Source organism: Lutra lutra, chromosome 8 (assembly GCF_902655055.1).
Source record: "Lutra lutra chromosome 8, mLutLut1.2, whole genome shotgun sequence".
NCBI classification, from domain to species: domain Eukaryota; kingdom Metazoa; phylum Chordata; class Mammalia; order Carnivora; family Mustelidae; genus Lutra; species Lutra lutra.
The window spans coordinates 143840185-143865865 of record NC_062285.1 but is presented as its reverse complement, the minus strand read 5'-3'; the positions used below and the strand labels follow the sequence as shown (position 1 = coordinate 143865865).

The 25681-nt window shown below is 63.2% G+C and overlaps 1 protein-coding gene across 9 annotated transcripts in view; it reads left to right on the top strand.

Annotated features, from left to right (window-relative positions):
• Positions 1 to 23413, top strand: part of BRD1 (bromodomain containing 1) — a 42483-nt gene extending 19070 nt beyond the window's left edge. The window contains exons 4-13 of one of the 9 annotated variants that reach the window (XM_047741570.1): positions 4006 to 4137; positions 4346 to 4474; positions 4895 to 5207; positions 6985 to 7188; positions 12771 to 13265; positions 19490 to 19625; positions 19994 to 20121; positions 20590 to 20699; positions 20963 to 21117; positions 21976 to 23413. In XM_047741570.1, coding sequence (XP_047597526.1) covers positions 4006 to 4137; positions 4346 to 4474; positions 4895 to 5207; positions 6985 to 7188; positions 12771 to 13265; positions 19490 to 19625; positions 19994 to 20121; positions 20590 to 20699; positions 20963 to 21117; positions 21976 to 22159 — 1986 coding nt within the window. In that variant the 3' untranslated portion in view covers positions 22160 to 23413. Of the gene's footprint in view, positions 1 to 4005; positions 4138 to 4345; positions 4475 to 4894; positions 5208 to 6984; positions 7246 to 12770; positions 13266 to 14582; positions 15378 to 19489; positions 19626 to 19993; positions 20122 to 20589; positions 20700 to 20962; positions 21118 to 21975 lie in introns of those variants that run through there. The other 8 variants (XM_047741569.1, XM_047741572.1, XM_047741571.1 and 5 more) reach the window with 8 other exon arrangements.
• Positions 23414 to 25681: the final 2268 nt, after the last annotated feature.

Genomic DNA, 25681 nt, shown 5'->3' with positions numbered 1-25681 from the left:
CTGTTACACCTTTCGAAAGCCACAGAGAAACTGAAGATTCTGGGCCTCTGTGGAGTTGCCCTTGACCCTTTTCCATCTCTGGGGAAGGAGGGCGTGCTTCTTGGAGCCGACACCCTCCGATGGCTCCATGAATGGGCCGACCCTCTCCTGGGAGGCCCAGGCCAAGTGCCAGGTGTCCTCAGCACCATCTGAGTCCTGTCCCGTGGTGTCCAAGGTCACTGGGCCGGGGGCTGCTGGGCCGAGCGTTCCCGTGTACCGAAGGCGCCCACTCAGTCTGAGGTCTTGGCGACCCTGGACGGGGGCACTCATGAGGCCAGGCTGCTCGGACCCGAGACGCACTGGGGCTGCGACTGGTGTGGGTGCGACCTTGTGTGGTGTGCGTGCTGCCCACGCTGGGGGCCGGCCGCGTCCTGCGCACGCTTGGGCCTGGGGCCTCCGCATCCGTGCTAAACCGCATCACCCTGGAGGTCTCTGTTGGCGAGGTCTGCTTCAGTGATAAGCTGCCTGTTCGTCCCTCCTCCCCTTTGGGAATGGTTGGGAATGGTGTTGGTGTCCCCCTTCAGGGCTTTCTGCCCACGGGACACGTGGGCCAGCGGGAGTGACCGCATAGGAGGTAACACGTGTAGGGACTGGAGCATGAGCTGTGGGAGCGCTTGTGTCCTCGGCAGAAGGGACCGCCTGGATTGGAGTCTGTCTGTGCGGCTTGAATGAGGGTGTCCTGGAGTGCACCAGGGCTAGTTCCTGCGGGGCAGGTCAGTGACATGGCTGTTGGAAGCCCCCTGTGTGGCCTGTAGAGACCCCCAGAGTCACTCCACAGAAGGGCCGCGCCCAAACTGTCCTTTCCTGCCTCACCCTATAGGGGCTGACGGTTTCCCGGGATCCAAAACAGGAACGTTCCACATGGAACATTTAGGGCTTGGTGTGATGTTTATGTGCTTTTCAAAACTGGGACATCTGTGACTTGTTTGTATTTCTGGGTGCCCACTCTGGGCCAGGCTGTGCAAGAGGTCGTGGGCAGCTCTTCCCTCCCATGGCGGACCTTTAGGTGGGGAGACGACAGACGGATGGGACCAGCCGGTTCGAGAATGAGGGCCCCCACCCCACGTCCAGGCAGATGAGGCACCTCGGGGGCTGGCCCCGGCTGGCTCTGCTGGACGCTGCTGTGCACAGTGGTCTCAGAGGGGGTGGCTCAGCTCTTCTGGTCTGGCCCAGAGCGTGGGGTTCCTGTGGACACCTTCCTGGAGCCTTCACGGCACCGTCTCCAGCCCTCGACCTTCACCATCCTCAGACCCTGGGTGGGGTGAGGGTCGGCGGGCGAGTGCTGGGGGAGGTGGAGGGCAGAGCTCTGGTCGGGTCCCACAGGCCTGGAGCCGGCCCGTCCTCTGGCCGGCTGCAGTGCCTCCCTCTGCCGCATTTCTATGTCCTCTCTGGTGGCTTTAGGACAATGCAGTCACCTCCTGCGCTGGGACTGAGCTTGTGGCTGTCCAGCCTGCCGCTGTGGGTGTGAGGCTCAGCCCCGCGGCTGGGCCCCTCTGTGCGTCCTGCTCTAGGGGCGGGGAGCACGGCCTCTTGGGGCCTTCCGTCCTTGGTGCTGTCCTGGGGCTTGGGTGGGTGTGCTGCGGTCCTCACCTCCTTGGGGTGGCCCGCCCCGTCCCCTCCGTCCCGCGTCGTCCTGCTTGTGAGGTGGGGTGGTAAACACGGTCTCCTGAAGTTCTCTTTCCTGACGGCTCTTCGGTGCCAGAAACCGCTTTGCTTTTCTTCCACTTCACGGAGTCCTCCTGGGTAGGTTTTCGCGGAGGAGGCGGCTCCCTGAACAGAATCAGGAAACTCAGGCCGCTCTGTGTCGATGAGGCTGCTCAGGCGGAGCGCGTCAGGGTCGGGTCCTGTCCTGCAGGCGGCCTGTGCAGGGAGTGCGCCCCTCTGCGGCCGCGCGTGCCTCTTCCAGCCGGGACCGTGAGCGCCAGGGCCAGCGCGGCGCGGGGCACTGCACCTTCCGCTTTGCGGGATCGCCAGGCCCAGTGCCCTTCTGGTCGGTGTTCTTGGAGTGCTTGTTTAGACCAGTGGACAAAGGGGTTTTCAGGTGCTTTTGGGGAATTTGCTTTTCTAAATCTACTTTTTTTTTTTTTTTTTAAAGATTTTATTCATTTATTTGAGAGAGAATGCGTGAGAGAGAGCATGAGAGAGGAGAAAATCGGAGGGAGAAGCAGACTCCCCAAGGAGCTGGGAGCCCGATGCGGGACTCGATCCTGGAAGTCCGGGATCATGACCTGAGCCCAAGGCAGTTGCTCAACCAACTGAGCCCCCCAGGCACCCCCTAAATCTACTTTTTAACATATTTATCGGCTGCATTTACGCAGCTGGTGTTACTGTCAACTCCTGCTTGATGGCCTGAGACTTAGATGATTTCTTTTTTGAAGTAGGCTCCACGCCCACTGTGGGGCTTGAACTCATGACCCGCAGGTCAGGAGTCGCACGCTCCACCGACGGAGCCAGCCAGGCGCCCCGATGCCTGCGACTTTTAAGTAACGTTAAGACAAGCTCTGTGACAGGTGGGAGGGTGCCCGGAGAGGAGGCCCTGGACCAGCCTTTCCCATCCCTTTGATAGCTGGGAGGGTCTTGTAGCCTTGCCGGTGACTCTCTGCCCGCCGACCCTGAAGTGAGGACACAGGGTCAGATCTCAGCATTTGTCACCTGCCAGGTGCTCAGTGTTGAGACCAGAAGTGAGGGGCACCTGGGGGTGGGGTCCTGCCTGGTGGGTGCGCTGTTTCAGCTCTGTCTGGATGCGGTGGGCTGGGACCCCGAGGGGGTCTGCGCGTGCGGAGCGTGTCCCGGAACCTGACAGGGCGACTGGGCGCAGGCTGCAGGTGTGTGTCTGCAGAACAGCAAGGTAACGCCAGTGAGAGCCGGGGACGTTCTCTGTCCGGGGTCACGCGTGCGCCCTCGCAGTAGGCGTCCTGGGCTGCTGTCGATTGGGAAGACTGCACGGGGACAGATGGAAGCATCTTAGCGGAGCTGGGGTTCAGGGGCAGGGGCAGGAGCGCCCCGACTGCTGCTTCCTCTGCTGTCTGCATGGGTCTGCCCAGGAGCTGTGGTAGGGCCGAGGGCATCTTCTGCTCTTGGGTGTGGCCTTGGTGGGGCCGTCCATGTGCCGTGCCAGCACGCGGGCTCTGGAGCCGGGGACCGGCGGCAGCCGCAGGAGCAGACGGTGGCCCGTGGGCCTGGTCAGGCCTCGGGGGACCGGAGGAGGAGGGGTGGGGCCGCAGGTGAGGGCGGTTTGGCCTCATGGGGGCAGGGAGATCGGCCAACCTGGGCCTGGGGCAGGGCAGGGCTGCAGGGGAGCCGTGGATGGGAGCACGGAGGCCTCAGGTCGTGATTTCCTGGAGCTCGCGCGCTGCCCCGTGCGGGGAAGGGCTCTCTGGCCGTCATGGTGGGGCGTGTGTTGGGGTCCTGCTGCTCCTTGGTGTCTCTGCCACGGTCAGAGCAGCTCTTCCTGCGTTGCGGCCCGAGATGCGTCGGGAGGGGCTGCCGTCTGTCTGCTCCGCGCCTTCTGCTGCCTCACGCTCTCTGGATGCAAGTTTGTTTTGGGAAATGCTAGCGTGGACGTGGGTCAGTCGAGGGCTGTGTTGAGGTTGGTGGCGCTGTGTGTTGCCACAGAAGGAGGAAGTGCGCAGAGGGTGACCCCAAGCGTCCGGATTTCAGAGCCACTTGGTGCGGGCATGTCCCCGGGGCTGGCTCCCCGCGCCCTCCATTCCCGGGCTCGGGGGCTGGGGGCAGGCCGCGGCTTGCGACAGCTGCCCACTCCCCGGAGCTGCTCCCCGGCCGGGGTCCGGATGCCCGTCGCTGAGCTCGTCCGCTCGGCTCTTGGGTCCGGAGCAGGCCGGCCTCGTCGGGAGCCTGCGGGCCCCTGCGGGCTAGTCTGTGCCTGCGGCGTCTGCTCTGGCCCCTCGGCCTCCCCGGGTGCCCCTGTGAGCGGCTCCGCGGCTGAGCCTGTGCTCCTTTTGTCAGAGAGAAAACGATGAGGAGATTCAAGCCGCCAAAGAGAAGCTGAAGTACTGGCAGCGGCTGCGGCACGACCTGGAGCGCGCGCGTCTGCTCATCGAGCTCCTGCGCAAGCGGGAGAAGCTCAAGCGGGAGCAGGTGAGCCGGGGCCCTGCGAGGGCGCCTGCGCCGGCTGCGCCCCCCTGCCTGCCCTCCTCCCGGGGCCAGGGGTGCGGCTGGCCCGCGGTGGGTGTCCGGGGGGGCGCCCCGTGTGCCCTGCTTCGATGGAGGCGCTGGGCAGGGGGGCGGCAACCCCGGGCGGAGTGCGGGGCGGGGTGTGCAGCACAGCCCGGTGCCGTGTCCGCAGGTGAAGGTGGAGCAGACGGCAATGGAGCTGCGGCTGACGCCGCTCACGGTGCTGCTGCGCGCGGTGCTCGACCAGCTGCAGGAGAAGGACCCGGCTCGTATATTCGCTCAGCCCGTGAGCCTGAAGGAGGTGGGTGGCGCGGGCCAGCGCTCTGCTGCTCGCGGGGGTCTGCCCACGGGGCGTGGGGTGCGCCTGCGGGGCCCCGAGTGTTTGGCGTTTATGGATCACGGTCCCTTCGAGGTTGGGGGGCACGGGTGCCAGCGTCCAGTCTCGGGCACGAGAGGCCAGAGTCCCCCTGAGAGAGAAGCCGTCGAGGACGGCGGCTCCGGCCGGACGAGTGCACCGGTCGCCGTGTGCAGTTTAAGGAGCTTGAGGCAGAGGGGCCCCGGCAGGTCGTGGGGTGAGCGTGTGCCGCGCAGTCAGGCGTGTGCGGGGCGCCGGGGCCGCGTGTGCGTGTCTCGGCCGGAGCGGGCGGGTGGGCGCGGTTATGTAGAGCGAATGAGAGTCCTTCTTTGTTGGTAAATGTTTATTTTTCCTCCCTGAAATTAGGTACCAGATTATTTGGATCACATTAAACATCCCATGGACTTTGCCACAATGAGGAAACGGTTAGAAGCTCAAGGGTATAGACACCTCACTGAGTTTGAGGAGGATTTTAATCTCATTGTAGATAACTGCATGAAGTACAACGCCAAGGACACAGTGTTCTATAGAGCCGCCGTGAGGCTGCGCGATCAGGGCGGTGTCGTCCTGCGGCAGGCCAGGCGCCAGGCGGACAGCATCGGCTTCGAGGAGGCCTCGGGGATGCACCTGCCTGAGCGTCCTGCCGCGGCCCCCCGGCGGCCTTTCTCCTGGGACGACGGTAAGCACCAGCCCCGAGCCCAGGCCCCGGTGGGAGCGCGTGCTCACCCGCAGACCGCGTCCGCACGGCCCGGGGGACTAGAACGCAAGCTGCCGCGTGACCGGACGTCTTCCGTACTCACGAGAAAGGGGAGGGATTCGCTCGAAACAGTCTCCTTAACTCCGCACTCCTGACGCATCGTGCTCTTAACGCACCGTCACCGTAGAAGTTACTGGCTGTTTTCTGTTGTTTTTTAATTTTTCTTTGTCACACAGTGTGGATTTCGTGCCCGTAGCACGTTTCTGTCCAGGCCGGGCGTGTTTCGGGGCCCATCGGGGAGATGTGCATGGCCAGTGGCCCTGCAGGGGACGGCCTGGGTCCGAATGTACATACTGGGGGGGCAGTTTAGTTGGGGGCTGTGCCCCGGGTCGGTCTCAGGCCCCTCCTGAGGACACCTTGTGACTGGGGGAAGGCCTCAGGGGCGGGCGTGTGCCCAGGCCCCCGGACTCTGGCCCTGCAGCCATCTGAGTGCCGCTGTGTGCCTCTCAGACGGGCACAGTGGTCTGTTCGCGTGTTCCTGTCCTTGGGGGCTGCCTTCCCTGGGCCTTGCCCTGGCCGTGATGCTCCGGCCACCATGCGACCTCCCCGGGACGGGATGGGGCTTCCGGGCTTTGAGCCCTTGGGCATACGGGTCCTGGTGGGATTTCCTCAGTCAGGTCCCGCACCTGTGGTTTCACTAGGGAGAAGCCCACGGATGAGAAATGTTCATTTATTTTTCCGTATTTGTGCGGGGAGATGGCGGAGCTCGGGGAGCCCGTGTCCCGGGCCGTGGGCCCTCCGTCCTCCCTCCCTGATCAGTCTGTGGGGGCACCGGCTGCCTTCGGGCTGTGCTGAGGCCCAGGGGCTGTGTCTTGCAGCGTCTCACCAGAGCCGTCCCTCGTCTGCTTGAGGGGTAAGATGTGACGAGGCCTCTCTGTGAGGGACTTCGAGTGACACGATGGCTGTTTACGTGAACGGTTTTGAGGCTGTTATTTACAGAGTTGTGTCCGAGTCCGTGTGGGTGCAGGCCAGGCCGTTCGGGCGTTTCTGTTTATTCTGCAATTCTGATGCCTCGCGTCTTTGGGAAAAGCGCAGACGCTTTTAGTGAGCGCTCGTTTCTGCGGGACGGCGCGCTCGCGCCTGGTGGTCGCGCTGCGGCTTTTGTCTCTTCCCGTCTTCCCTCCGTGCTCTCACTCCCGGTTCGGTCTCCGTCGGAGAGATCCTTTTCTTTCTTGGCTACCTTTCGCTGACCTCCGCTACTTTGTGATTTGTGAATTTTGTCGTTTTGCTTAAGGTAAAGTCGGTAGGGATTTTCATAGTAAATACGCCTGAAAAGGACAACGAACTGTGCATCGTGTGGCCCAGTTTGAGTAAAGCCCCCCAGAGGGCTGGGTCAGGAGACCGGCCCAGACGTGAGCCCCAGGCTCTGTGGGGGCCCGTCTGCACAGGCGGCCCCGTGCGTGTGGTCCGGTTCCTTTTTCCGGCCCGGCCGCCAGTGCAGGTGCAACCCAGGAGGGGCGCTGGCCTGCTTCAGGGCACCGTGTCCCTATGCGCCTGGCTCGCCCGCTGGGGATCTGGAGACTTTCCCGCAGGCGCGTCCTGACGCCTGCTGGGTGGGACTGTGTCTCCGGCGTGGCAGCCCGTCAGAGTGTGGAATGAGCGCGGTGGGGACTTGGGGCTCCTGCGGGTGGGGCCCGTGCCGGTGAGGGGGTCGCAGGGGTGGTGTGCTGAGGACTGACCGGGTGTCCTCTGACTCCAGTGGACAGGTTGCTGAACCCGGCCAACAGGGCCCACATGGTCCTGGAGGAGCAGTTGCGGGAGCTGCTGGACAAGCTGGACCTCACGTGCGCCATGAAGTCCAGCGGGTCGCGGAGCAAGCGCGCCAAGCTCCTGAAGAAGGAGATCGCCGTCCTCAGAAACAAGCTGAGCCAGCGGCACAGCCGGCCCCCGCCTGCGGACTCAGGTATTGGAAGCTTTGAAGAGGAAGGTGCTCAGCTGGGGCAGGAGACGGGGGAGGAAGGTAAGCACGTGCTGAGCGTCGGTCTCCACTTGCTCCCCGCAGCCCCGCCGGGCGTTCCTTTCCGTCCCGCGGGTGCCGGCCTCGCGGCACTTACACGGTCGCAGCGGCTGGAGACGCAGAGCGAGACTCTCGTAACGTGTTCTTGAAACCCCATTTAAAGAGCGACTCGGCCTTGCCCACCGCCCAGGGGAGCTAGAGCGGACGTGGCGTACATGGCGAGACGGAGGGCGTTTGCTGGGCGCGGCAACTCTTGAATGGGCCGTGATGCCGCCGTCACCTGAACGCGCCTCTCTGATATGGAAGGTGGCAGGTGATGCACAGGCTGTCACCAGGGAACAGGGACCTGACCCGGAGCTGCCTCCTGGGGCTCCCGACACGGCACATGCACAGTGACGAGGGCTGGTGACCTTCCCTGGGGCACGTGTCTGGGAGGAGAGCCGGGCACCGGGCACGTTTTTTGCGCGTAGGACGTCAGTGAGGAGAGGAAGCCCGCACCCCGTGGGGAACCCCAGGGAAGCCCAGTACCAATAGGGTCAGGTGGCCACCGGGGGCGGGCCTCGAGCTCCGGACGTGGGCTGTCCGGGGAGTGCTGTGGCCCAGTTTTTGGAGCTTAGAGACCCCGGTGGAAGACACACCACCCTTGTCCGCGCGCTCCGTCGGAGTGCGAGCACACGCGTTTAGTGGGCGGAGGGAAGAAGGCACACGCCGCTGGCTGTCTGCCTCGTAGTCTGGGTTTCCTCTCGGCACGTCCACTCTGGAGCAGCAGGAGCAGTAATGCCGCCGTGGGCGTCCGCCTCGGCGTGGTGTGGGCGTCCCACAGCGCGTCCCCCGTGTCACTGCTCCTGTTGGGGCTGCTGCTCGGGGCGGCTGCTGGAGGCGAGAGCCGCGGCCCTCGGGCTCCTTTCTGTCCTTGGATGTGAGGCAGCTTGTGCCTCCTTGTGCGGCAGCTCCGCGTGGCTGTGCAGCTCTGCTTCGTCCTGCCCCCGCTGGCTCTCGGCTCCCCGTGCGGCTGACTAGGCCCCCCTGCGGCGCGAGACGCAGGCTCCGGAACCTCCCTTTCGGGCGATCGGATGAGGGCGGCAGGAGAGACCACGCGGGACAGGAAGGACGGCTCTGCCGTTCTGTTGTGTTGTTGAGGGAGGGAGGGAGGGACTGTCAGGCAGGCTCCACGCCCAGCATGGAGCCCGACATGGGGCTCGATTTCATGACCTTGAGGTCCTGACCTGAGCTGAAATCAAGGGTGGGACGGATGCTCAACCTGCTGAGGCCCCAGGCGCCCCACGACAGTTCTGCTCTGCAGATGGCCTGACTCCTACAGGCTTTGATGCTGGCTGTGCCGTGTGTGCACCCTCACGGTCCTTGGGGTCCGGGGTGGCCCAGCTCGTAGGCCTGGAGCAGGAGGCACACCTTCGTCCCGTCCAGTCTCCTTCCCCTGCCTGAGTGGGCACTCTGGCTGAGCTGATCTTTATCTGTTTGTGGGAAAACCACTCTTTGTGTGTTATTTGCTCCAAAAAGAGTGAGTTTGGGGAAAGCTTGTGAATAGTTGCTCACCGTCCCCGGTGGGGGCCGGGGGTGGGGTTTGTGTGGACGCGGGGTCTTCCCCAGTCGTCCCTGCAGTTTCCCTGCCAGGCGAGCGCCCCCCACGCCAGCCCACTTTTGCTGTTCTGAGGCATGGGGTCATTTTGAAGGAAGACGGGGAGGTCTGACAAGGGATGGCCCCGGGTCCACGTGGAGGGAGCTGGTGGGGTGGTGCAGGGGAGGTGGAGGCAGCGGTGGGACCTCCAGGTGGCCGGGGGCAGGGCTGGGGGCTGTCATCCCACGAAGGTTGGTAAAGACAGCCCGGAGCTAGCGCAGAAAGGAGAGCTCGTGATCCTTCCGGGGGCGAGGGCCCGGCATCTTGTGCAAGAGGAGGACGCAGGACCGCCGCGTGCTCCGCGCCCTCTGCGTGCTGTCTCTCTAACGACTGAATAGGGGTTATGGGTGGGTTGGCCCCGTTGAGGCCCCTCCTGGAAGGGAAGCCCTGGGGGCCGTTGCTCTGCTGGGGCCTCTTCCTCGCACCCCCCACGGTAGGGCCGGGGCTCCTGCCTCCGCTCTGTCAGCTGCGCTCCCGTGGTTCTCCAGGCCGATGGGTGGGGCTGGGTGGCTGGTCACGGCCACAGGTGTCTGGTGCGTGCGTCCTCGCCCGCCTGCGTCCTCAGAGCTTGGTCTCTGCTGCCTGGAGGTTGGCCCCAGCGGACCGATGGGGCGCAGAGCCGTGAAGGCAGGTGGCTCTGGGAGAAGGGCAGGTGTGGGCTGGCAGGCCGCAGGGCGCCGTCACCGAGTCGCCGGCCAGGCCTTTCCCTTCCAGCCCCTGGGATTTAGGTTGTGCTGTGAGGAGGTCTGTCCTCGGGTTTCAGGACCGAGCCTTTGTCTTTTCCTGCAGGCTCCCCGAGGCCCGCTCGAGTTCCGGGCGGCCGCGAGTCCTCAGAGCGAGTGGGGCTGGGGTTTGGCAGGTCCCGTGGAGCGGGAAAGGGCCCTGTCACGTCCCGTGTCTGTAAAAGGTGTCCCCGGTCTGCAGCGTGTGTAGGTGGTGGTTTCTCCATCGAGGACTGCGGGGAGGAAGCCCGAGGCAGGGGTGGTGGTCAGGCAGCCTGCGTTCAGGGTCCCAGGAGGTGGACGCCTCCCGCCGGAGCCCGCCCGAGTTCTCTGTGGCTTTGACGTGGACGCGCTCGGTCAGGGGAGTTGGTGAGGGCCTGAGCTGCGGACGGACCTGCCTCTTTGGGTTTTCCGAGGCGCCGGCTTCAGACCCTGAGCAGGGAACCTTGTGGCTTTTGTGAGGGAGTTTCGGACCTGGATGTCTGTGCTCTCGGCTCAGAGGCGAACGGGGTTTGTTCCAGAAGGTCGTAGAGCAGGTCTCCTATGCAGTTCAGTGACGGGATTGTCAGCAGCCAGTGACCTTTCAAGAGAACGTTAACGTTCATGTTAACTCCCCGTGGGGGGTGGGCTTAGGGTCCTGAGCGGGCAGCAGGGGTGCTGGCTGGCGGACATGGGGTCCAGCCGCGGGGTCACTAGGTACCAGTGCTTTCTTCTTTTCTTCTGGGTGAGGAGAGCGAGGCCCAGGGCTTCGGTAACCCCCATGGTGTGGCAGCCGGTGCTGGCGCTGGTTTGCACCTAGGTCACCTGCATAGCCCTTGACAGCTGGCCCCCCGCCTCCTGCCCCTTCATGCCTCAGAGATGCTTCTGGGGAGCTGCCCTGGCTGAGTGCAGTGTGGGGACGGTGGACAGGCAGGGCAGTTGTGGCTGTGCCTCAGGCTGCCTTTGGGCAGGAGGAGGGGTGGCCAGCTGACGCTCAGATGACGCTCTCACCTTTGTGCCTGGTGAGGTGCGTGAGGGCGGAAGAGAGCCCTGGGTGGGCTGAGCGTGAGACGCAGGAGAGCGTGTGCGTGGACCTTGGGGGTCCGGGGCCTTGTGTACCTGGCCGGGGACGTGGGCACCCTGGCTGCCGGCTGCCCAGGCTGGACGGGCAGGCTCGGGGCTGAGCCAGGACTGGAGTCTGAGGGGGAAGCACAGACAGGGCATGTGAGGAGGGGGCCCAGAAGAACCTGGGGAGGGGGTGGCTTTCTCCGGGCTCTAGCGGCTGCGGCCTGCGTTGCCAGGGCCCACCCGGCTAAGACAGAGGCAGGCTGCTGGCCGTGGCTGCGACCGCACGTGGCCGCAGCGAGGGGGGCAGGACTCCTGGTGCAGTGGTCAGGCTGGGAGCCTGGTGTGGGGGCCCGGGGGAGAGGCCGGGGCGGGGACAGGAGGCAGGTGGCGAACTGAGGCGCACGCTGAGGGAGGGGCGGTGGGGGTTCCTTACGCGAGTGGGTGTGGGCCGCAGTGGCGAGTCCCTGCCCGGCGGTGGGCTTCCTGGAGAAGCTTCCCAGCAGCAGCAGCTCTCCCTGCTCTCTGGTTTCTGTTTGCTCAGTCTCCCTGGGTGGTCCGTGACTTTTGTTTTCCTAAACCTGTTAGGGACTTGAAGGGACAGGCATGAAGAACCCTGCCCCGTGTTGGTCAGCGTGGTTCGTGGCTCGGTGTTTCTGCATCACGGGTGCCACGCGGTCCCCTCAGGCAGTGGTACGGCCATGGTAGGGGCCTGGACACAGAAGGACTTGGGTCCCCTCTGCCGCGGACACGCTGCCTCGGGGCTTGGGTCCTCTGTGACGTGCTGTGTCCAGCTTCAAGGGCCATTGCCCAGCAGGGCTGTGTCTGGGGCGAGCAGAGCCCCTGCTGCGCTGGCGGCCTGAGCCCTGCCTGGCTCCGTCTCCCGTTCCTAAGGGAGAGCTCTCAGGACGCGCTCTGGGCCGTAAGTGGGACCCAGGAGCTGTGCAGCTTTCCGCTTCCAGAACGACCGGGTTTGAGACACGACCTTCTTAGGTATTTCCATGCAGGTTTGGGCGGTTCGGAGGGTTCGTAAGGGGAGAACTGTACTTCGTGAGGCTGTACGGACCGCTTCGGACCGTGTGCGTTGTCACTCTTGCTTTGGTGTCAACGTGTCTTGTAGCCCAAAGCAGTGGCTTGTCCCACAGGGCTGCTCCCTCGCACGGCCGGCCTGCGTGGTCCCTGGAGGACCTCCTCTCGGGCGCGGGGATAAAGCCCTGTTCCCTCGGGTGGTCAGACTTCTGGTTTTCATGTTAATAGTTTCAAGAAGCGTTTTTTTTTTTTTTTTAATTTATTTATTTGACAGACAGAGATCACGAGTAGACAAAGAGGCAGGCAGAGAGAGACAGGAGGAGGCAGGCTCCCCGCCGAGCAGAGAGCCCGATGCGGGGCTCGATCCCAGGACCCTGAGATCATGACCTGAGCCGAAGGCAGAGGCTTTAACCCACTGAGCCACCCAGGCGCCCTCAAGAAGCGTTTTAAACGAGGCAAAGATCGTCTTCTTTGAAAGAGTGTTTTTATTTTTAAAGTCAGATTTGAGAAAAAGACTCCATTGAGACGTTGCAGAGCGTGGCTTGTGGGGTGGTGGAGAGTCCAGGGGGAGGTTTTCCTGCTCCCGTGAGACATTCACAGCCGCCCACCACTCACCAGACAGGCCTTGTCACCAACCTAGAACCCCTCGGTCAGAGTCAGATTTACATGCTCTTGCTGACCTGCGCGCTGACCGTGTGGCCCAGGTCGGGACCGTGCGGGAATGCCTGGGTAGCCCCTAGTTATGGGACGTTTTCCTCTTCCTCAAGGTAAGTGAACGGTGGATTGCGGTCGCGGACGCGAACGGTGTCGGTACTGGCGTATGTGGAGGCGGTCCTCGACAGTCGCTTTCCGAGAGTGACTTGATACCCTGCGCGCCTGGAGCCTGGGCACCGCGCCGCGTCCGGTGTTAGGGAAGCACACAGTGTCCCCCACGGGTCCGGGCCGCTGTGGCCCCTCACGCTTGCAGACAGTACGTGTGATGCGTTGTTTTCCTTGATTGACTTAGTATTTTGGTGGACTTCACATTTATAGTAAGTTTTATAATAGATCTTATAATTACCAGTTTTCAAAAATCACTTTATTTATAATTTTTTCAGGAGATAAATCTCCCCCTAAACTTGAACCATCAGATGCATTACCTCTTCCTTCAGACTCGGAGACTAATTCAGAACCACCAACCCTCAAACCAGTAGAGCTCAACCCAGAGCAGAGTAAACTATTCAAAAGAGTCACATTTGATAATGAATCACATAGCACTTGCACTCAGAGCGCACTGGTAACCGGACACCCTCCAGAGCCCACCCTCGCCGGTAGTGGCGATGCGCCAGCGGCGGTCTCCGCGGTGCCGGAGCCAGCAAGCGATGTAAACAGACGCACTTCTGTTCTCTTCTGCAAATCGAAAAGTGTAAGCCCCCCAAAGTCCGCCAAGAACACTGAAACCCGGCCAACTTCTCCTCAGCTAGGGACCAAAACCTTTCTGTCTGTAGTCCTTCCGAGGTTGGAGACTCTTCTGCAGCCAAGAAAAAGGTCGCGGAGCACCTGCGGCGACTCTGAGGTGGAGGAGGGGTCCCCGGGAAAGCGGCTGGACACAGGTAAATGCCCCGGGGCACCGCGGTCTCTCTCCTCCAGGGCTGTCGCCGGAGCCGCCCGGCGGGGCCCTCAGCTGCCGTTGGCCGCGGACGGTCGGGGGCTGGGGTGGCCTGGCGGGGTCTGGTGGCGCACGCAGCGTGTCCCAGGATGTGGGTGGCGCGGTGGATCAGGGCGCATGGTGACGGTCCCCTGCGGGCCCGTGTGGCTCCAGCCTGCGGCGGTGAGGCGGCGTTCGCCACCCCCGGGAGCCGCTGATGTGACCCTGGAGCCTGTTGGCCCTGCGTGTTGGGCTTTTGTCCTCGAGTCCCCTGAATTTCTTGAGCCGGGGTGGCCGCGGCCTGGTGGCCTCAGTCTCTCCGCCCCCCCCCCCCCACCACGGGCGCGGCTGGCCGTCCTTCCTGAGCCCGTGCAGCCCGGGTGGTGCGGCCGATTGCGCGCGTCGTCTGCGTCCGTGCCACCGATGGAAGCCTGGGAGTGTCGGTGCCCAGGGTCCGCCTGTCATGTCTGCACCCAGAGGCGCATTCTGTGGGGGTGGCCAGGCAGAGGTGGCTGGGGCGCGCTCCCTGCCCCGCAGCCGACATGCGACTCCTGGTGGCCGGAAGATTATGTAGGACTTTTGTCCTAACGCGTGCGAAACTTTGCTTCATTCACTTAACGTGACGGAAGTGCTCTGTGCCGCTGGTTGTCTTGGATGGGCTGGAGCCTTCTCTGTTCCCGCGTACCGTGAGCTGCGCTGGGGAGGCGCGGGCCATGCATGGAGCTCGCCTCTGCGCTTGCGAGTCTGGACACCGCGCTGCGGCCTGTCGGAGCCGGGCCAGGGGCACACTTCTTCCGCGCGGTGTGTGTGAGCACCGAGGCCCAGTTGGCGCGCGAGGATGGAAGCCAGAGCACGTTGTGCCGCGGGCACCTAGGCAGAGCTGCAGAGTTGTTCAGGGCTCCAGGCCCCGGGCCAGAGCCTCTGACTGCGGCCCTGGTGTGCCACGAAGCTGGTGTCAGAGGAGGGGTCCGAGGGGCCCGACAGTGGCCCTCACCCGGCCAGGCGGGTCCTGCAGTAGCTGATGCCCCCTGCCGTCCCCTGAGTAGGTGAGGCTCCACGGGCAGCCCGGTGGCCGTGCTTACAGGGGCCTCGGGCACCCTTGCCCTTGTAGGAGGTGCCGGCCCCTCCTGCCCCGTGTGCGGCCGAGCGGGGGCCTTTGCAGGTGTCTGGTGCCGACGGGAGCCGCGCAGGAGCGTCTGTGAGCGGGTCGCGGCGGGCGACCGGACGAACGCCTCTTCCCGGTGGCCTGACTGACGCGGGGGTGTTCGCTTTCTTGTTCCAGAGCGGCAGTAGCCTGGCTGCGTGCTGAGTCCTGACGCCGTCCCGCGCGGCCCGGGAGTCTTAGTAGCACTGGGCCCGCGCCGCTTCCCGCTGCCCATCCTGGCGCCTGTTTGTGGCTCTGCCTCACCTCCGCCTCCTGGCGCTCTCTGCACGCCCTGGACCGCTCGCTCCGAGGGGCGGCCTTCGCTGTCCGAGGACGTGAACTGTTCTGAACCTTCCACTTTTTCCAGAGATTCGTCCGGGTGCTCTGCCTTGTAGGGGGTTTGCTGGCGTCCCGCGGCCCGCTTCAAGACTCCCAAGTTAGAGGGAAAACAGACCCTCCTTGGAGACGCTCGGCCTCTGGGGGCCCTCCCTGCTCTTGAGCTGTGGGAAGCGCCCGGGGGCGGCCCGGGTTAGAGACCCTGACCCTGCTCGAGCCGGTGCCGCGCTACCCGGAGCCCACGCTCTGTCTTCTCGCTTCCTCCTTCCACGATGCTCATCTGTTTCCTGGAACGGACAGCTGGCCCGGGACTTCCGCGCTCCTGGTCTCTGCTCTTGAGACGCCTGCTGTGTGCACGGCACGCGCCGTGGCGTGTGTGTGTGTGTGAGACACACAAAGACAGAGATACAGAGACCGACGTAGAGACAGAGACAGAGAGAGACAGAGACAGAGATGAGACAGATGGAGGCAGACACCGGCCACCTCGAGAGACAGAGACAGAGAGACAGAAACAGAGACAGAGGCACAGAGATAGACACAGACACAGAGAAAGAGACAGAGACACAGAAACAGAGATACAGAGACAGGTACAGACCCACAGAGACAGACACAGACAGAGATACAGAGACACACAGAGAGAGAAACAGAGACAGAGAGACAGAGGGAGACAGGACGCAGACAGACACAGACAAAGACACACAGAGACAGACACAGAGAGACAGAGACACAGAGAGGGAGTCATGTTCATCCTCAGGCCGCTCAGTGTGGAGGCTGGTCTCGCGGCGCCCCCAGTCAGACTAAATGGCTTTTTCGCTGTTTTCCAGGTTCTCAGTTTAACCACTAGCATGCTGGGTAGCTCACTCTTTGGACCCTAACTGTCCTCTCTCACCACGTGGACCGGAGCTCTGCTGAGCGGTCACTGCACCCTGGGGTCTCTCATAATTTTGTGGAGGACGCTGGGAGCATCTGTTCAGCCATCTTCCAAACAAAAACACGCACACCGGCGCGTGGAGGACACGGGCCCCACCCCGCCCACCCCCTTCTGTAAGTCAGAGCCAGACGCCCCCCGGGAGCAACGGTGCCGGAGAGCCGCCCGGTGCCCCTCCTCGAGCCGGCCGCCGGCAGGGACGCCGCCTCACCCGCCCCGACCCCGTGGGTAGGTGTGAACGATGCCGAGGGCGACTTTAGAGCCGGGGCCGCGACAGCCCCTGGCGCCCGCGGATGACTTAGGTGGACCGAGACTGTGGTCCTGCCTTCAGCAGGCACGGAACTGGCCTGGAGGGACCGGGGGCTCCGGGCCCGGCGCGGGGTGCGCGGCCCAGCCGGAAGATGTGTGAACACGGATGCCTCCCCTCGCCTGTCAGTGTCTTTCCTTCCTGGGTTTCCGCCTGGTCTCCTTCTGCCCTTCCGTGCGTCTCCCTGCCGGCTGGCCCCTGGGGAGTCCGGAGCGAGCCGGGCAGCTCTGTCTGTGCTCCCCATGCCGATCGCCTGCAGTGCGCGGGGCCCTGCCCTGCCGCCGCCGCCGCTTCCGGGAGGCGGTCTGGGCGACAGCAGGGTGGGTGGGATCCCATTCGCTGTTTCTGTGAAAAGGTTGAAAAACGTACTCGTGTCGCCAGCAGTACAAATAAAGACGTATGAACGGAGACGTGGGTGGCCCCAGCACTTCGGGAGGCCGAGCAGTCGCTGTGCCCCGGCCTCTGGAGCTGGCCTGTCGGCACACCCTGGGCCGTACCGTCCGGGGGCCCGGGCAGTTCCTGGGCTGGCAGGCAGCGCCCCGGTGTCTGCGCCATGGGGTGCGGTGTGCGGGGCGTGCGGCCCACCCTGCTTCTCTGCCTCTTGCCCGGCACCGGCAGGAGGTTCCTTGAGGAGCCGTGAGGGTGTGGCAGGTGTGGGCCTGGTCCCCGTGGGGGACCACCAGGGGCTTCTCGCTGCCGGGCGGCCGGGAGCTGTTCCGCGAGCTCGCAGCTGTACGAAGTTCTCACGAGGGCTTAGCTTCTGCCGCTGTTGACCGGCCGTCTCAGGAGGCCCCTGGGGACCCCCTCCCCATGTGGCCCAGCTGTGCCCCAGGAAGGCTCCCCAGGGGAGCCGCTGGGCCAGAGCGTCTTTTGACTCAGGGTGTTGTGCCCGTGGGGGCCGAGAGGACGGTCCTTGTGTGGCGGGACGGGGCCTGGGCACAGGGTCCCGCGTGCTCTGGGGCGCGGCTCCTACGCTGGAGGCCGCCCGCCTTTCCCGCGCGGCCAGCTCGTCGCGTGTAGCAGCGTGCGGACTCGATGTCCATGTTGAGACGCGTAGGTCTCCCTGAAGTGGTTTGTTGAGGGTTGGGGTGGACGTGGTCTTGGCTGGGGCCTCAGGTGCCGCGTGAACGCCTGCCCTTTGCGAGGGGCTCGCGGGCCCATCTCCACGCGGACCCCGAAACCTGCCCTGGCCTTGTGGGCTGTGCAGGGTGGGGCCGGGGGCTCCCTCAGCCACAGCTGGCTGGGAGGAAGCGTGTGTCTGCGCAGGGGATCTGTGGGCCGGGAGGGGGCAGAGACGCTGCTGCCCCGGCCTCCGGCCACCTTGAGGGCGTCGGGAGGGCTGGGCGGCCTGGGGGGGCTGTGCTCTGGCCCCAGCAGCCTCCTCTTGCCGGCCGTGTCTGTGATGCCTGCTAGTTAGCGGCTGCTAAGGGATGTTGCCTTGGTAGCAGACGAACAACTACTCGCTGGGGGCGTCTAGTGGGCGTCCGCTCCGTGCCCCGGGGAGATCGTGGGAGCCCCACGTTTTCACTTTCACCCTCGCGTCTCACGGGGAGCATGGCCTTGGGTGGGTCTTGCCGAGCACCAGGGGCAGGTGCCCTCAGTGCCTCCTTCCTGGTGGCAAGTGAAGCCTGGCACCACGTCGGGAACACGGGTGCCAGGTCGTCGTCTTCCCTGGACGCCTCTACGCAGGTGCTGGGCTTCGGTCTGGCCGTGGCCGGGGTGCTCGGGAACAGGCATCTTCTCTTGTTGCTCTGAGCTATGGCTGCCTGTCGGGGACGGCCGCGGCCCTGGCTGAGCTCTTCCCAGGTGCCTCGCACGCCTGCCCCGGTCGTGCCCGCTCCAGCTCTGCAGGGAAAGGTGCAGGTGGAAGGGACCTGGGGTCAAGGTGGCAAGTGTCCGGTGAGGCCATCCAGAGTCACCAGGCCCCAGCTCCAAGGTGACCCCGTGCAGAGCCGCTTTGTGGCTGCCTGTCCTTGCTGCTCAGGCAGTTGCCCCTAGGGCCAGTCGGTGATGTCCCAGGGCGGCTTCCACGGGCATAGGCGGCTGCTTCATGGCCTCACTGCTGCTGGGTGCTGGACGTGTGCCTGAGGGACTGTGGCCTTGTCCTTCCGTCCCTACAGGGAGCCTGGGTGGGGTGGGCTGTCTTTGAGTTGGGGTCTCTGCTGCCTCCTGCAGCTTCTGGGGGACCCTGGGCGTTGCTTCACTCTTCCCCATGTCCCCGACCCGCTGGCCTCCTGGTTTCCGCTCAGTGGCTGCGCTTTATGGGCCGTGCCTGTCCGAACGGCTTTGGCGAGTACGGCCCCTGCCAGCTGCCCTGCCTGCCGGGGTGCGGACGCGAGCACAGTGGTAGCTCGGTTCTCGGAACCGGTGCTGCTGAGTCTCAGGGGGATGGAACAAGACGTCTCAAGGACTTACTCCAGGAGAACAAGTCGCTTCAGGCTGTCCTGTGAGCAGTGGCGCGTCTGTTGCCGCGGCTGTGCTGCTCTGCTGTGCTCGCTGAACGCGTGCCTTGGCTGCTGAGAAAGTAGCGTGTAAAGTCGATGAGGAAACCCCGTAACCTGGCCACCTCCTTCAGAAAACATTTAAAGAATCAGATTTAATGTTTTTTTTTTTTCAAAGATTTTATTCATTTGACAGAGATCGCAAGTAGGCAGAGAGGCAGGCAGAGAGAGAGAGGGAAGCAGGCTCCCCGCTGAGCAGAGCCCGATGCGGGACTCGATCCCAGGACCCTGAGATTGTGACCCGAGCCGAAGGCAGAGAGGCTTCACCCACTGAGCCACCCAGGCGCCCCAGAGTTAACGTTTTTTTGAGCATGGGAACAAGATTGTTTTGGGGAAGAGAAATGTGCCCAAGTGCCCCAGCCGTCGGGCCCCGAGGGAGCGGCTGCTTGTCCTGTTGGGGCGTCGGGTGCTTCGGGAGGCAGCGGCGCGGCTCAGAGTTGCCGTGGTTCTAGGTGAACTGTGTTTTGTTCGGCTACACAGACTGTTGGCAAACCGGCGGGGGGGGTCGCCTCCCCAGTGGCCCTGGCACTGTGGGCGCGGGGCTAAAGGGCGCGTCGCCTGCTTTCATGCGTCCGGCGTGTTCTCGAGGTGCGTGTGTTTCCTCGGACTTGCTGTTCCCCCTGAAACCCCCCTGTGTGAACCTGCTCTTGGTGGTGGCGAGGGGTCTCACCCAGGCAGGGCTCGTCCCCCACGCGGGGGCTCGCCATGCAGCAGAGTCCTTTGATTGGGGGAGGACGAGCTGGGTGCGCTCAGCTTTGCCTTTGTGGGGCCTGTGCAGACCGTGTTGCTCTGTGGAGACGAGCACCGTGTTCGGACCAGCGGTCTCTGGCTCGAGGGCACCTCCGTGTCTCTGCCGTGCGCGCTGCAGGGTGGGGGTACGGGCAACCGGATGCCGCGCGGCCTCGGACGGGAGCGCTCTTGCGCAGCGTGGTCCGGCGCATGGGACTGAGGTGCCCCTGGGCCTGTGTTGCAGGTCTCACCAACGGCTTTGGGGGTGCGCAGAGCGTGCAGGAGCCGGGCGGTGCCCCGGGGAGGAGAGCCGCGCCGCGACGACGCTGCGCCTCCGAGTCCAGCATCGCATCCAGCAGCAGCCCGCTCTGCGACACGAGGTGGGCCCGGCCCCGCTTGCCTGCTGACCTGTGCCCGCCTGCCCTGCCCCCCCCCCCCCCCCCAGGGGCTCGTGCGTCCTGGGTTCCACCTGCCTCATGGAGCTTAACCAGAGACGGGAAACTAACTGTTCGTGGAAAACAGGCAGTTTCTGAATCTGGTTACGCTTGTTCTTTATCTTTTCCTCCCAAAGTCGTGTGCTGATGGGAAGGGTGGCGAGCACAGCCCCGCCCGTCTGCCCCGTGGGGGCCCCCGCACGCTCCGGGTTGTTGGGTGCGTCTGCCCCGTGTGCCTTCTGGGGCCCGGCTCCGGCTGCAGACGGAGCGGAGGGAAGGACGCGCCCTGACTCGGCTTTGCTTTTCCTCTGAAGCTTTAGCGCGCCCAGGTGCGGCCGGGGCAAGCCCGCGCTGGTGCGCAGGCACACGCTGGAGGACCGCAGCGAGCTGATCTCCTGCATCGAGAACGGGAACTACGCCAAGGCCGCCAGGATCGCCGCTGGTGAGTCCGGGCCCCGTCCTCCACGGGCCAGGATGTGGGCTCCCGTTCTGCCGGGCGGGGTCAAGCTGGCCTCCGTCCCAGGGGTCTGTGAGCTCCATGCGCGTGGGGACAGCTGCCGCTCACGGGAAGGGGGGCCGTGGGGACAGTGGGGACGGCTTTGTCCTGTGTGTGACCATTTTGTGTGGGGGGATCCTCAGTCACATGTTCGCTGGTCATGGGGCTCTGGAGGCCGCCGACCTTAGGCTTGGTGGCCATTTGCAGCCACACGTCGGGGATCGAAGGCCTGCCGGTTCCCGCCATTTCCGCATCTGGCAGAGCGCGAGGGACCCGCTGGGCCGGTGCTGGCCGGGCCAGGCTTTGGGCTCAGGTGGGAGTGGGTCTTGCTGGGACTCCTGCAGGGGTGGCCTGAGATGTGCCCGGTGCCCGGCCCTCCCGATGACGCCCTGCACCCTTCCTTTCTCTGCCCAGAGGTCGGTCAGAACAGCATGTGGATTTCAACCGATGCTGCGGCCTCCGTCCTCGAGCCTCTCAAAGTCGTGTGGGCCAAGTGCAGTGGCTACCCCTCCTATCCGGCCCTGGTGAGCCTCGGGGCAGCGGGCTGTGGGGCCACGACCCTGGGCTGTGCATCGTGTGGGTCCGTGGGGCTGCCCTTTGGGGAGCCAGGGTGCTGAGCTTTGGGGTCCTGAGCCCCGAGTCCGGGGGCCGTGCCGCTGCTGTTGTCGGGACAAGTGTCCCGTGAGCGTCGGCCGGGGGACGTGTGTGCAGGGTCAGGGAGCAGTGTGTTCTGGGGCCGTGGCAGACAGTCCCTCAGACGTGACCTGCACGTGTCCTCCCTCGACAGATCATCGACCCCAAGATGCCGCGTGTGCCCGGCCACCACAACGGGGTCACCATCCCGGCCCCGCCACTGGACGTGCTGAAGATAGGTGAGCACATGCAGACCAAGGCTGACGAGAAGTTGTTCCTTGTTCTCTTCTTCGACAACAAGAGAAGCTGGTGAGTGCAGGCGCGCAGACCACGCCGGGGCCGGCCTTGGGCTTGCTGTCAGGCATTCGTTGCTCCAGGGTCCTGCTGGGGGACAGCTGACCAGACCCTGTCACTTCCTCTCCCGTGTGGGTCTGCACGGTGCTCTTGGGCCTGGGGTCCTAAAACCCCCACATTGCTCAGGTCCCTTGTTGTCCCCAAGCACGCATGGGGTGCGCATTAGTGGTCTCCGTGCCGAGAGCTCCCTGTGCCGGCGAGGGGCTCCCTGGCGTGGAGGGGCCGTGCGGGACCAGTGGAGGGGTGTAGACCGATGGCGCTGTGTGTGCCGCTGGTGGCCAGGGGGGGTGCTCCTCACCCCCGTCTCTCTCTCTCTCTCCTCACCCCTGTCTCACTCTCCTCACCGTGACCTGGTCCTGGTCAGACGCGGTGGGGGCTCGTGCCCGCCGTGTCCGGTCTGAGGGCCGGGCGGCCACCCCACAGCCTAGTCCACCTGCCCGCCCCTCCTGGCGTGGCCCTGCCCTCCCCTGCTTGCTGTGCGAGGGAGTGTCTGTGTGTGCCCTTGGTGGCCACTCAGGTAAGGTATGGAAGGCTGATGGGTTGTGCTCGTCTCCCGGGGTGCAGTGGCCCCTTGGTAAGTGTCGTGGAGGAGACGTGGTGAAGACTTGATGAGCCCCCGGCCCCTCCCAGGGTTCGCAGGAGGGTCAGGCCGTGCCCCACACCCGCGGCCCTGAGGCTGGTCAGGCCTGGCTGACGGGGCTGGCCCTGGAGCGCCTGGTGCCCACCACGCATCCCCGCTGGCCCAGGAGCTCGGAGCTGCTGGGTTCCCGTGCGGGCGGCCCTTACCGCTCCCCTCTTTTCTCTCTTAAAAAGGCAATGGCTCCCCAAGTCCAAGATGGTCCCCCTGGGCATGGACGAGACCATAGACAAACTGAAGATGATGGAGGGGCGGAACTCCAGCATCAGGAAGGCCGTGAGGGTCGCCTTCGACCGCGCCATGAGCCACCTGAGCCGCGTGCACGGGGAGCCCACGAGCGACCTCAGTGACATCGACTGACCCGCCCGCCTTCGTGTGGCCTTGTCCATAGTGTGGATAAGTTGTACATGCGTGTATATTGTTCCAGACTTAACTTATTCTGATCTCTAGGCCTGGTTCTTCCCTTTGTCCTCCCGCGTGGAGGGCCGGTTTTATTTCCAAGTTCTCTGGGAACATCCCCGTCTGGGCGCTCTGAATGGCGCGGCTGCGCCCTCCCGGCTCGTCTGTGCCCGCCGCACGTCCGGCTGGAGGCCGCTGCTAGCCTCACTTTCTTTGACCTGTAGCTTTTTTTTAAAGACTTTTGAATGTTTAATAATTTTGTAAATCATACTCTTTACACGGAGTACCACTATTTAATAAGACGGGATGTAAATTTACAATGACAAATGTGTATTTTAAGAAAGAAAATGACATTATTTTGATGGTACTTTGTGGAAAGAGGGGGAGAATAAATTTATGCTGTGTACATCACTTGCAAATCACCAAAAACACTCCGCCGTCCCCCGTGAGGGCCGGGGCGGGCGCGTCCTCTGGGTGTCGCGTCCTTGCTGTCCTCGCCCGCCTCCAGCCTCCGCCGCCTGCCCTCGCCTGTCCACGGGTGTGCCTCCCAGCGGGATATTTATTGTAGAAAGTGTACTCATTTGCTTTATAATGAAAGATAAATTTGCAGAAGTATATTGATATGCCTTTTTATACAAGCACATAAAAATTCAACTTGCTTTGGGAGCCGGATGTGTTGGTTGTCGTGTAAATGACTCTGGCTGTGTGTTCTTTGATTTTGTAACTTGTAATCTTTTGTTTACAATGAGGGGCTTTCTGTAACTCGTTTTAATTTAGAACACTTTGGTAGCAATAGAAACTTTGGATACATTTTTGTATGGTACATGTGATGTATATAGAATTAGTACTTTATTTTTATTTTTAAGAGGTAAAGCATTATGTTAGGGGAAAAGGTAGGGTGGGTTTCCAAAAATGCGGTTTTTATATTAAAAAATAAAGTCAAGATTTGGACGGTGTGGCCACTTCATTCCTCCCTCTCTAGGGCGCTGGGCGGGCTCGCGCCAGCCTGTCCCCGCCGGCTCATCGAGGCACGCGACATGCCTTCATCTTAAAGTTGTCATGGGATGGCATTATTTATTATTTTACCTAATCATATTTTTATTTTAAACTGGCAGTTTTAAAATTTTTAAATGTTTTTTCTTTTTCCCCTTCAGTCTCCATTGTTTGTAACATCTCCATAGAAACTTGAAAATAAAATGTCTTCCTTTGATAGCTTGTCCTGTGTCTGACGGACGCTTTTTATCTGCTGTGGCCCTCGGCGGGGGGCTGCTGGCGGTGGGGGGTGTCACATGGGCCCGACGCCGGCTGCGGTCTGCGAACAGAGCTGGGTCTGCACCCCAGGCACCCCCTCCCCCAGCCCCCTGCTGGGGAGGGCAGTTGGCCGCTCCTCCCACCTGCTCACGGTCAGGGTCACGGTCCCAGTCACACCGAAGGCTGGAAGAAGGTGCTGTTGGGGTCTGAGCAGAGTGAGCTTTCCGTTAGTGGCGTCCACTGGAGTGCAGTCGTGCCTCCCAGCGTGTTACCAGTCGCCTGGGACAGGCTGCAGGGACGCAGGGCTCCCGTGGGGACCTGCCCCGGACCCCACCATGTGCTGCTTTCGGGGTCTTGAGAAGCCAGCCTGGCTGGCCCGCCAGGCTCAGGGCTCAGGGCTGGGGTCGGGGCTGCGGCCAGGCAAGGTGAGAGGGAGATGTGGGAAGGGAGGCGCCTGCCCAGCAGGGGCTGGTACACGGTGTCACCTTGGGGCTCTGCTGGGTCACCTCCTGGGAGCAGCCCACTCTGCACCCACCGGAAGGGGGCGGAAAATGGTCCCTTTTTGTCTAGGTTTTTGGCATCAGCACCAGAAGTCAGCATCCCGGGAGGGGAGCTGCTGGAAGGGGTGGGTGGCTGGGGGTGGGTGCAAGGACCTGGCGCCAGCGTGGGGACCCTTGGTGGTGCGAGCTGGGCAGCCTGGGACAGATGGCGGACACCGACCCCGTGCTCTGCGTCAGCCCCACTGGCTTTCTCTCCTGCTACGCCTGCAGGTCATCTGGGGCCGGGATTCTGTGGTCTCTGGGCTGCCCCCACCTTGCCCCCTCACCCCTCGCCCTCGGAGTAATGACTGCCTTGGAGTAATGACTGCGGCCCCCCAGGACCCCGTGTAGCCGGGTGAGGCCAGCAGACCCGACCCATCATGGGACGTAATGGGAAGTGTCACTTCAGGGAAGCGCCCTCAGGGAGGAGAGCTCTTTCCTGCTGTGTTTTCTTTTCTGCTGGCTGGAATGTGGACCAGGCGGCTGGGGCTGTAGCAGTTGTTTCGTGTGGTGGAGAATGGCAAGAGCCATAGGAGAGAGCGAGCCTGGGTCTCTGGGAGGCACACAAAGCTTTCCTGAGGATTGATTTTATTTTTGTGATAGAAACACACATTTATACCCTTTTAAGGCCACAGTTAATTTTCTTGATAGCAGGTATATTTCAAATGGGTCAAAGTGAAATAATGAAAATTCCAGGAAAACATGAAATGATCATTTATAGCCATGGAAGTGGGGTTGCCCTTTACAAATATGACTACACTTCTGGAGACTATAAAAGAAAATAGTAATGTATTTAACAGTGTAAAATTTAAAAGTTTCTGCGTGCATGTCCTCGGATCTGTTAGTGTCAAAAGACAGTTTCCAACCCGAGCCACAGAAAACGGCTTTCCTTACACATGAAGCTTTACACGTCATCTTTTTCTTCCTTTTTTTTTTTTAAAGGTTTGTTTATTTGGGGGGAAGGGGCAGGGACGGGGAGAAGAGTCCCAACCAGACAACTAGCCGAGCGCAGGACGCGATCCCACGGTAGGACGGTAGGATGCGATCCCACGAACCTGAGATCAGCTGAAATCAAGAGTCAGAGGCTCAACCGAGCCCCCCAGGCCGCCTTATGAGTAACTCATCTTTAAGGGACCAGCGGTGGGATGAAGACAACGGGCACACGACAGACGCCCCTCACAGAAAAGGAAACACAGTTGGCTCTTGGCTCTAACGCAGAAGAAAGAGCGTATCCCTGGCCCCCCCGCGCCACACCGTCCCCAGGGCCCGGGGGCTCTGCTTCCAGAGGTGTTCTCGTTCGGCCCCGCACCGCCCGAGTCGCTGTGGTCCCGGCCCGGAGCCCAGGCTGCCCGCTGCCTCCGCCGGGCATCCCCGCGGTGCTCGGCCCCCGCCCGGGCGTGTGGGGCTCTCAGAGGTCACAGGCGCCCCGAGGGTGTTTGCCCCCACGGCCGTGTTTGTGGCGTGGATGTCCGGGCGCGGAGGGAGAGGCGGGCCTGTGCGCGCTCCGCTGTGTGCTCGGGGCTGTGGCTGCTGCGCCCCGGCCTGTGTGCCCTGTCGGCCCCCGGGACAGACCCTCCGTGCCCCCGCCAGCGGCCCAGGCCCCGACTGCCAGCTGCGCCCTCCTGGTGTTTAGCAGGGACTCTGTGTTGGACGGGAGCACCGGGGAGCCCAGGACCTGCTGGCGGCAACCTGC